The sequence below is a fragment of the Rhinatrema bivittatum genome, chromosome 2 (assembly GCF_901001135.1).
Source record: "Rhinatrema bivittatum chromosome 2, aRhiBiv1.1, whole genome shotgun sequence".
Lineage (NCBI taxonomy): Eukaryota > Metazoa > Chordata > Amphibia > Gymnophiona > Rhinatrematidae > Rhinatrema > Rhinatrema bivittatum.
In genome coordinates, this window is record NC_042616.1 from 296346954 (window position 1) to 296358933 (window position 11980).

General features: G+C 42.5%; 1 protein-coding gene across 1 annotated transcript; it reads right to left on the reverse strand.

The window, feature by feature from the left end:
- Positions 1–7366: 7366 nt before the first annotated feature.
- On the reverse strand, positions 7367–11249 carry LOC115084592 (C-C chemokine receptor type 4-like). Its single transcript, XM_029589658.1, has 2 exons — positions 11170–11249; positions 7367–9785 (listed from the first exon to the last, which is right to left on the reverse strand). Exon 2 carries the CDS (start codon positions 9726–9728, stop codon positions 8625–8627), a length of 1104 nt encoding a protein of 367 aa, XP_029445518.1. The 5' UTR covers positions 9729–9785; positions 11170–11249; the 3' UTR covers positions 7367–8624.
- Between the last annotated feature and the right edge of the window lie 731 nt (positions 11250–11980).

Below are 11980 nucleotides of genomic sequence, written 5' to 3' on the forward strand. Positions count from 1 at the left end.
TAGACTACCAGTGATGCTGTCAGAGCTATGCTGGACATGGCTGGAGCAGTATGATTTTACTGCTCTGACTGGTCTTGAGGTATTTAGGGCATTCTGGGGGATTTGAAGGGCAGTGGTGAAGATTTATCAGTTTGTCAGAAGATTGAGGGTGAGAGGAAGAAGAACCTCAGTCTGGTTTGAATTTAAATATCTCAGGAGGCGAGGGCCTTCAGACCAGTATGGGCTGCCATGGGCAGCTAAAGGAAACAGCATAAGCACTGGCAAGTTAGATACAAAGCATTTTTTCAGGTACATTCGAGGTAAAAAGCCTGTGAGAGAGTCAGTTGACCATTAAATGATCCAGGTGTAAAAGGAGCACTTAGGGTTGACAAAGTTATAGCAGAGAAGCTAAATGAATTCTTTGCTTCAGTATTCACATAGGAAGATGTAAGAGAGTTACCCATGCCAGAAATGATATTCAAAGATGATGATTCAGAGGAAATTAAACAAATCTCAGTGAACCTCAAAGATGTACTAGGGCAAACTGACAAACTAAAGAATATCAAATCACCGGGAACAGATGGTATTGTTATGCTCAGGCTTGTGAACCCTTGGGCCGAAGGGAGGATGGTATACCTTGCGGAAGGTCCGTAGGTTCTCTCGTCGGGTGGTGAGGCAGAGCAGAAGACGAGACCAGCTGACCCTCAGCACGGGAGGCTGAGGCGACTGCGGAGGCAGATGAAGAGACGAGAAGAGGGCCTGTGTCTTCACCACTGGAAATCTGCGATCCCCCCAGGAGGAGCCTGTAGGTACCCAGACCGCTGGAACTTAGGTGGACATTTGAGTGGTCAAGGTATCGGTGCAAGGGCTGACTGGAGCTTCGCCCTGGAAGCCCATGGTCCCCCCAAGAGGAGCCCATAGGGACCCGGACCGCTGGGACTTAGGCGGGCCCTTGGAGACAGTAGTCCAGAAGCAGTCCAAGGTCTAGAGGGTCATCGCTTACAAGTCCGAAGTCACGCACCGAGGAATCACCACTTGCCAGTCCGAAGTCACACACCAGAGAATCACTGTAAGCCAATCCGAAGTCAGGAACCAGGAACACCAAGACATGACAGGAACAAGGATCCAAAGCACAGGGAACTCACCGAAGCAAGCAGACTAGACAGTGCTGGAGGACGTTGTCAAGTCAGGGAATGAGCAGAGGAAGTCTCCCTTTATACTTCCCCTGCTCAGGCTGATCAGGAACAGGTGAAGCTGGTTAAAGGGATCAGGTCCCTTTAAATCTGTGAAGGAGGCGCGGCCTCGCGCCTAAGGATGGTGGCAGCCATCTTTGATTTCCCCCGCGAACGAGAAATACTGCTGGACGCCGCGAGGAAGGAGTAGGGACGGCTCCCCCTGCATCGAGCAGCACTGAGGCCCGTGCCAGAACGCCGGGCCTGAAGTCAGTGCCCTCCCCCGGGGCTCCTGCGGCGGCGAACTGCCGCGGGCAAGGTAGGGGACCACGGTCGTGGCCTGCCACGACCGTGGAACACAACAGGTATACATCCCAAAGTGCTGAAAAAACAGTGAAATGAAATTGTGGACCTGCTATTGGACATTTGTAAACTATCATTAACATCCTCTATGGTACCTGAAGACTAGAGGGTTGCCAATGAAATGAAGATTTTTTAAAAAGGAATCAAGGGTGATCCAGTAAACTACAGAACAGTGAGTCTGATGTCTGTGCCAGGCAAAATGATAGAAATTATCATAAAAAACAAAACTGCTGAACATATAGATAGGCCTAATTTAATGGGATGAGGCCAACATGGATTTAGCCAAGGGAAGTCTTGCCTCACCAATTTGCTACATTTTTTTGAGGGGTGAGCCAGTTGATATAGTGTATCTGGATATCCAGAAAGCATTTGACAAAGTCCCTCATGAGAGACTTCTTAGGAAATTAAAAAGTCATAGGGAAGATGGCAGTGTCCTATTGTGGATTGCCAACTGGTTAAAAGATAGAATACAGAAAGTAGGGCTAAATGGTAAATCTTCCAATGGCAAAAGGTGAATAGTGGAGTGCCGCAGGGATCTGTTCTGGGACCACTACTTTTTAATATGATTTCCGTACAGTTATCCAAGCCACCATCACATCCAAATTGGACTACTGCAATGCCTTACTCATTGGACTCCCATATTCTACCATTAAACCTCTGCAAATGCTACAACATGCTGCAGCAAGACTCATTGCAAACTCCCGCAAGTATGATCACATCACCCCCATCCTCAGAGACTTACACTGGCTCCCCATAGCATCACGCATTATCTACAAAACACTCATCATAATTCACAAAGCAATCCACATGCACAACTCCAACTGGTTAGACCTCCCATTTACAACTCCGAAGTCCAGTCGACCCACCAGAACGGCAAAATCTGGCACCCTACTTGTACCCTCCTTGAAGACAGCCCATCTCTCCTCCACACGCGACCGTGCTCTCTCGATTGCAGGTCCCACTCAATGGAACACACTACCGCCTGACATACGCCTCGAACCCTGCATGAACAACTTCAAAAAGAAATTGAAAACATGGTTGTTCAACCTAGCCTACCCAGAATAAAAGTCATCAATCCATGCCAAAGTAGACCACAATTCGTCTACTCCCTTTTTTCTCATATTGAGGAACTATGATTTGTTATATTCCATCTCCTCACCTTGAGGAACCTTTTTTTTTTTTTTGCACTATCTTTTCTTAGCTTCCTTTCGTTACCCCCTCCCCCAGTTTTGACTTCCCTGTTATAATGTAATTTTACAAACTTAACCTGTTTACTGTAAACAGACATGATGTCCACAACGAATGCCGGTATATAAAAATGTTTAAATAAATAAATAATATATTTATAAATGATCTGGAAATGGGAACAACAAGTGAGGTGATCAGATTTGCTGATGACACAAAATAATTCACCTAAGCCTGAAGTTAACTGGACAAACTCCTTTGAATATGGACCTTATTATTATTATTATTATTATTATTGGTACTTAATTTTCTGCACAAAATGACTGTGCCATACTACAATTTTATATTATTTGATTGATGAATGAATTTGCTGTTGCTGAGAGAGGGTAAATTGTAGATATTTGAACCCACAAATTACACAAGGTAAAGACTCCCCACAGCACTGGTCTGCTGCTGAATTTTCAAAGGTAAACGCCACAGGTCTGCTAGTCGTTAAGGAAGTTAAAAAGCAGCCTTTCCATGTCTTCTAATTAATTGGTATCTCATTGATCCTTGCCATGAGAAAAGATAACAAACTTCAAGGAAACTGCAAATGCTAACCATCTACACTAGTACCAGAACGTCTTCCCAAACTGTTGGTATTTGATGACTTAAAAAAAAAATAACAGAACTGAAAAACAAAAATGGCACCAAGAAAGCTTTTATCTCTACTGCGGGCAACCTTCTCACCAATAGTCATCTTGTCTCATTGAACATCATTAGTTTTGGTGGCTGAGTGGATTATTATGAAACTTGGTAGTATGACATTGAGGGGAGGGTGGTTCTGGGTATTTGGCTTATATATGGACCTTGTAACAACCAGAGAGGAAGATGACAAGGCCTGGAATAGCCTATCTGCAGTGGTGATTGAGGCTGGCACCAAAATGGAATTTAAACATACTAGGGACAGATAGAGAAGGAATGGTATGAATAGGGTTGAGAAGTTTGGGTAAAAGACATAGATGGAGGAGTTGGTGTTGGGTTAAGTATGGGGATTTAAAGTATATGCTCATTTACCCAAAGTGGTATAAAACTACTGGGCAATCTGGATGGGCCAATTAGTCTTCCTTTGCCATCAATCACTTTCAGGCCATTTAGCTACCTTACTTTTGGAGTTAGTTACCTAAATTCGGCACTTTGAAATGTCTTCCTAAGTTTAGCACCATATTTTTACCAGGTACCTAAATTTAGATGAATAAGGGAGTCATTTACAAGCGGATCGCATGCGATAAGGGACGTTTCGCACGCAAAAAGTCCCTTATCGCGTGCAATACCAAGATGGAGGCGGAGTTGGGGCAGCATCAGCCCCAGAAGAGGAGGAGTCATGGCGGTACCGGGGCTGATGCCGCAAAGACTTCGCCAACAATGAAAGGTATGCCTGTTTATCGCTGTCAGTTTCGCACCACATCAGACCCTACCCCCATCCTTCCTTCCTGGCAGCCTGGACAAAGTCAAAATAGTGGTACCCAAAAGCTCTCCGCAGAGGTGTGATCGCTGCTGGCTATCGCAGGACTGCCCCCCCCCCCCGCCCTTGTTACCGCGGGATTCACTATGCCTTGCGGCATTAGTAAATCCAGCCCTAAGTGTACATGTGGAAAGGGTAGTGTCAGATCAGGAGAAGAAAGTTAGGTGCTGAGCGCTAATTTCCAGCACTAGACATTTAAGCTGAGCAACTAATCTAGACACTGCCAGAGCTTCCCTAAATCTAACTACCCAGTTCCTCCCTACCTCCTGCTATATACAAAAGTGAAACCAGAAGGGAGGGTCTGCTAGCCTTCAAATATTCCTCCTTCCCTTTTGTGTCCTTAAACCTGATATGCTGAGGGTTACTGACAAGCTCCTGGCATACTCCCTCCTACCCATCCAAAATCACAATAATAGGGATCACCTCTGATAAAGCTGGATGCCAACCCAGGAGGAAATAGTATGTATGTATCCTCCTTGATAGGTTTAGGGAGCTTTGGGGTGAGTACTAAGGAGGAAGAGGAGGGAGACTGGGCCGGAGAGCTTTTGGGTACCACTATTTTGACTTTGTCCAGGCTGCCAGGAAGGAGGGATGGGGGTAGGGTCTGATGTGGCACTGTGCTTTATTTTATCTTTGGGCAGTTGGAAGTGGGAATGCCATGGAGCTGATGGTCGCTCCCAGCATATCATGGGAGGGATGGAAAGATGCCAGGTTGGGGGGGGGGGGGGGAGCGGGGGCAGGTGGTTCCTTCTGGCTAAGCATTTTAAGGTCATGGGAGGGATGGGCAATGCTGGGAGGCTAATGACTTCTCCACCTTCTGCTCAATTTCTCAATACACTGGGAGGGAGAGAGAGAGCATTGCTGCTGATCAGGAAGGATTTTAGAGATCTATATTAAAAAAAGATTTGTTGGGGTAGCTTTGGGAGTTTCCTGGACAAAATTACTGATTTAAAAAGTTTCCCACTGTCTTTGTTCACATTTTGCGTGGTAGCTCATTCTTTACACAAATTTATCCAGGAAAAAAAAGGCAGTGTTAGGGCATTCTGAGAGCAGGTCTTAGCTTATCTGGATAAAGTTATCTTTGTAAGTCTGGTCATGCTGGAGGGCTATCCTATCGTTATCCAGATAAAGTAATCCGAGTAACTTTAATTTTAGCGGAATGTGTATCTGATAATGTGCCAATGTACATCTCAGTAAAGTTACTCAGGAAATTTTCCCTGAATAACGTTCCTGCTCCCTGACTTACTCAACATGGACGCTTAGAGTTTAGGTCCTAATTTTCAGCCAAGACTGAGTGCCTAAATCTAGTTTGCCAAAGTTTGGCCACCTAGAGCAAACTGTCAGCTGAAAAGTTTCCTAGATTAGCTGCGAACAGAAATTGGCCTATAGATTACAAGACTGGGAAATGTGACCTACCAGGAGCTTGCAAAATGATTCAGATGAGGGAGGGCGGTAAGTGAAAAACAGCTTTCAGAACCTGATATGGACATTTTGGAATTAATTTTCAAAAGTGAAATCACCATTAACCTCAATCTAGATTGGTATACCACTTCTATCCGCACATAGTGGATTTTCAAAGGCCAAAAGTACCTGCGTTGTTTTACCATTTGCTTACTTTTATCTGCACTAAAGAGCAGGCATTTTTCTTTTGAGCGGAGGGGAATGTAACTTGGTTGAGTAAGAAAACTAGTACTACCTGTTTACATTTTAATATTCAAAATGTATGTGGTAGTTTACTGCCATAGATATGTCTATACCTGATGATGCTGTTTGGACTTTATAACTCTTCAAATAAGTTCCAAAACTAGATTAACACTGGCTCAAAATTCCAACATAGCCGTTTAAGTAAGTTATCCAATAAGGTTTATCTGGCTAAATTACAAGGGGTGTTCACTGTTCAGCAGCATGGCTACTGAGCAGGAGTAACTTGTCTGGTTAACATAGCCAGATAAGTTTGAATATCACTACTTATTCGGCTGTGTTAACTAGATAAGTTGCTCTTCCCCAAAATACACATTTCCCATCCACCACTTAGCCAGATAAGTACTTATATATGATAACTGGTGGCTGCTAAAAGAGGCCGGATATTCTGCCACCACCGCCACTTAGCCGGATAAGTCCATACTTATCCGGCTAAGTGGTGCTGCTGAATAACAAGATCAACACGTTTTCAGAAATATTGGACCAGTTTTATGCTCTCTAATTAGACGACATCCTGACCTTCTCTAAAAACCCTACAGAACATAAACGTTATGCTTTTTTGATTCTGAACTACCTCAGAGTTCACCAACTATTCACCAAACTTGAAAAATACATGTTCGACAAACAGACCATCACATTTCTGGATTAAATTAACCGCACCCCCCCCCCCCCCCGAAGAATAAGAACATTATCCAAGTCCCCCGCCTGCTTAACAAGAGCAGTCGCCAAGAAAATCCTCCCAGTGGACCCCTGAACAGCCACCCAACGTCATTTTGATCAAGACTTTAAGCAGGAGGAAACCTAGATCCCTCCTGTCTCAAAGCTGATGAAATCCAAAATAGTGCTGGAAGACCTCCTACAATACTTATGTCCTACAACTGCTTTGCTTTCATTTTGTATGATATTTGTGAAGCCGATTGCTCAAAATCACTAAGATTCAGCTTGGGAGCAGATGGTATATCTCTCCGGTCTCATTGAAAGAGCTGTAAATTATTGATCTTTCAGTTAAAGCTTCCCTTAGTAAACCGCTAAGAATACAATACAGTATATCAGCAAACGTCGAGTATTAAGAAGCAGAAAAATTGAATAAAGCATTAAACAGACCATGAGTTAAAAGAGCTCAACACTCAAATACTCAGGACAAATACCCACATAAAGAAAGATATCACATAATATTAATTCCTTAAAATAAAAATGAATATGAATGAAGAATCTCCAGTTCATTTGTAGAACCATACTCTATGGAATAATGAGGCAGAGGCCATGACAGACAACCAAGCCACATAGCTGGCTGTGCACCCCTTAATGATTTATAACAAATTTATTATACACTGAGGATGTATATCCAATTTGAATGAGTCATCGCTGTGCAATAGCTGGCCATGCTACAGATCTCTTAACACAATTTTTTTTACTTAAAACCCCATCTACTGTAGTAGTTGAGCTTAACTAAGGTAAAAAAAAAAAAGCATAAAAACAAAACAGGTCCTTAGACCAAACATGAGCAAATATGTCTCATGAATGTTCATTAAAGTATATGATGAAAGCTAGACCCTTGAGGACCAGAATTATGAACCTTTGATCTATGCAGTATCAATAGCAGAATCATTTAATCTTGTTATAACCAAGTACAGGTATTTTAACCTTTCCAGCTTTTCTTCTCCTCTCTCTATTGGATACTCAAAATATGATACATAATAACAGATAAGTAATCTATAGTGAAAACTGACTTTGCTATCCCTAACACTTGAAAGAGGAAATAATCAGTCAATCTGCCCACATGGGTGCAAACTCCTGGAGTAGCTTTTACCCAGATGAGTTTGCACCAATAATCAAAGCAAAGCTATGCAGATGGTTTTGCTTTGCTTATTGCCCCAGGAAAAGAATACCCAGGGAGATAGATCTGTGTCTGCTTTTTCAGGGGCTTTTCCAAATCAAATCTATGCATGGTGCTGCCTCCTCGAGCTAAGACCGCCTCCAAATAATTGAGATAAATGTATGTGCTTTGCTGACCAGCGCATTTAAAACCAGCCCATTGAATAAGCCTACAGAAAATCCCAGCATCTACGTTTCACTGTAATTTCAGTGACCAAACCGCTGTGGAAAACATGAGTGTGTTTGAATTTTTTTTTTTCTGACAAGCAGTCGCATCTAACGAAGGACCTTTGTAATGGTCCAAATCCTTCTATAAAAACATATACATGTTGATCCACAAATCATCGCATATCGTATTTGTGACTATAACTTGCATTCTTAATTTGAAAGGCAGCCTATTGATACAAAGCTAGGCAGTGCCTCAAGCATGGCATGGGGAATATCTTGATTTCATAAATATTTTATTCTGCTCCCTGCTGCAAACACCATGGTACATGTGGGCTATAGATTCTTCTAAATAGATAAAATTAATAGGTTCTAATACAGGGGTTCTCAGCTAGGGCAGCACACCGATCTGGTTTTCAGGATATCCATACGGAATACTCATCAGATGTCTTTGCAAGACTAATTTTTGCAGCTCAATTGCTCTGAAAACCAAGTTTGCTCCTAGCCTTCAAGGACAGGAGTTGAGAGCCCCTGTACCCAAGAGTTACAAAATGAGTAAAATAACAATGGAGGGACATTTAATGCATCGACTCTTCTTTAATCAAATTTCAGTGGGTGTTGGTGGTAATGAAAGCTTAACTCACACACACCGATAAAATGACACCCAGTTCACTGTTCACTCATACAATTGTAGAAATCCTCGCTCTGTTGCTTCCTATGGATATATCCCTTGTAGAATGTGCACTGCTGTGGGAGAAGATCCGGGGTCTAAAGTCTGTGCCCGTCCCCCATTCTGGAGAGCCACACCATAAGAAGAGAGATCTCATGCGCCTCTGGAACTCTGTCCCGACGAAAGAATACAGAACAGGATTAAAGCACGAATGGAAATAAGCCAGGCTGCGGGTAACGTACCAGGCATAGTCCAGCTTTTTGCTTACTTCACACTCCGTGAAAACATGCACATTAAAATCCTGCAGTGCCTTGAGCACTACTACCACAGTATAAGGGGCCCAGCAGAAAAAGAATACCAGTGTAATGCTAAATATCACTTTCAGAGCCCTGTGTTTCCTTTCCGTTCTGCACCTGATTAAGGTTTTCATGATCCTGCAGTAGCAAAATGAGATGATACTGAAGGGCACTAGAAAGAATAAAACAGTTTGCAGAAAAAGCTGCAGCAGGCTCCATATCAGCTTATGTTTCCCCAGGAAGTCAATGTGCTCACAGAGGGTACTTCCATCCGTGTGGACCTTCGTAGTTCCGGAAAAGAGGAATTCAGGAATGGCGATCACCACGCTGAAGCTCCAGATGGTGATGCTTGTCACAATGGCATAGTGAGCTTTTCTTGCCCTAGGAACAGTAGTGGCATACACGACTGCCAGGAACCTGTCTATAGCCATAACCGTCAGAAACATGATGCTGCTGTAAAAGCCAATGAAGAAGGCACCACTCAATACCTTGCACAGGGCGTCTCCAAAAATCCATTCTGATGAGTGGTACACGGCCCAGAAGGGAAGCGAGACGGTGAACACCAGATCCGAGCAGGCCAGGTTAAGAATGAAAACAGTGGTGGCATTTCTCATGTTTTCATACTTCAGAAGGACACACAAAACCAGTCCATTTCCAACCAGGCTCAGAGTAAACACCAGAGAGTAAAAGCCTGGTAAGAACCATACTCCAAACTGGAGCACATCCTCTTTGTCACAAAGAAAAATCAGCTGACCAAATGATGTACTTTCATCATAATCATAGTAAAAAGTGGTGGCATGCACAGAATCCTCCGCCATTAGTGAAAACGTCCTTCCTCTGAGCTCCCAAACTTCGGCTCTTTTAGCTTTTTCTGCCTAGAAATAACAGACATAGATTAAATGCATGCATGCATCCTGTTATATTGGAATGCTGCTCATGTTATTTTCTGCTCGTTGATGATAATTTTTTTTAGACAAAAGTCAAGAATTGCATTAACATTTTTATTCTGGAAAGTCAAAGACCTTTGCTGGGTATCCAGAGTTGGAAATTAGCCCCTGATCTTGAATGTGAGGGTACTGGAAGCCAATAGTAACAGGTGGGAGAGAAAAAAAGGGGAAAAAAATGGATAAAGTGCGTAGCTTGCTGGGCAGACTGGATGGGCCGTTTGGTCTTCTTCTGCCGCCATTTCTATGTTTCTATGTGATGGTATCACAATTTCTTTGAAGAAATGAGAACATATTTTAAAAGTCAATTACTTTCTTTCTCTTAGTTTTGGAAGTAAAAATGGAGAATTATCAAAGCCCCAGTCACTCATTTATTTATAAAGCTGAGAATTTTTGGGGCACTAGCACATAATAGAAGAGTAGATAAATTCAGGTGCTTCTAACTAACCATGGGAAAGGACAAGGGACAGGATTAAAGCAAGAGCGAAAATAAACTAGTCTATGGAAAAACTATCAGGCAAGGTCCATCCAGCTCTTTGGCTTGTTTCTTGCACTGTAACATAGTAACATGATAATGACAGCAAAAAAGGAACAAACGGTCCATCCAGCGCGCCCAACAAGCTTCTTATGGTAGTATCTGACTGCCATACCACGCAGGCTAGCCCCCATGTTTCTCTGCTACCCTTAAGAGAAACTCTAACAAGGTCCACATGTGCACCAAAGCCCTGCATCGACTTGAGAAATATTACTATAGTGTTTATGGAGCCCAGTAAGGAAACAACACCGGAGTAACTCTAGTTATCACATTTAGAGCCCTTTTGTTCCCTTCATGTTCAGGCAGGCAATTGTTACATGCTTCTGCAATAGCAGGGTAAAAAGGATGCTGAAAGTTGATTAGAAAACAGTAGCTCAATATGCTGGAAGAGATGCAGCAAGCTTGTATGCATTAAGTTTTACCCTGCTACACTCTGTGTTGCATGCAGCTTCACAATTACAAGACCACATTTGTTTTATTTGCAAAATATGCTATTAGGCAAGCTCAGAGATGGAAATGACAGTCAAAGCAGAAACTAAAAGACTAAGATTCCCAGTGCAATAAGAGATACTGTACTACAGGAAGAGTACTCGGTGCCAAGAAGCAGAGAAGTATATTATGTTTTATTTTTGGACATGTTTATTTTTAATGAATAAAACTGAAAAAGCTTCCATACATTTGCAAAACAAACAGTGATACTGGTTGGTCAAAATGTTTTCAAAAAATGGTGCATATATCATATATTAATTATCATTAAAGAGTAAAGTGAAATGAGATTACCTTGATATGTAGCACTCAGAGTGAGTGGGCATCAGAAATTGCAGAAGTCTTCTGGCAAAACTGTGTAATGTATCCCTTTTTTGTCAGCATCAGCAAGAATAATTCTTTATTCCATAGGCTGTGACTTTTTAACCTACAGGGGATTTTTTTAAAACTTTGTTTTCTCATTTCCTGTCTGAAAATCCCAAATTTCTGAACAAATTGGAGGCAATATTAATTTCCCTCTAGTAGTAGCATGCCTGTAAAGCCACACAGATATGTATTTCAAAATCTTGGCCATGAACTAAGATGAATGAACTCTTCAGGGGGTTTAAATGTTAAGTCGTGGGGGCATTACCATTTTTCATCACTATGAGAATCTAAACCCTCACTGCCCAGAGGAGCTGGATAAGGCATGGATGGCAAACATTTTGGGAGCTTCCATGCCATAAAGAGCCGAGCCCCTGAAATTATCTGATGATGGATGCTAGTGCCACTGTGACTTCATTCGTTTTCTACTAAGAGTTGCGCCTTTTGAGTGCCAGTGGAATTTATCAGGAGTGTTTCCTTGGGCAATTGATAGATCTTCAATATAGAGAACCTGATACAGTAAAAATGTTGAGGGATTGTGCATTAACTTGAGTATACAAACCTATAAAATGTCAGAAAATAAGGACCACTTGGTCCTCCTAATTTTCCCATTTGTGCCTACCTCCATCTGTAGTCTCCTCATCCCTCTCCCCCATAGGGTCTCTTACTGTGCACTTGAATTCTGTTTTGGTTTCTGTCACTTCCACTGGAAGTCTGATCCAGGTGTCTACAACCTTAGCAA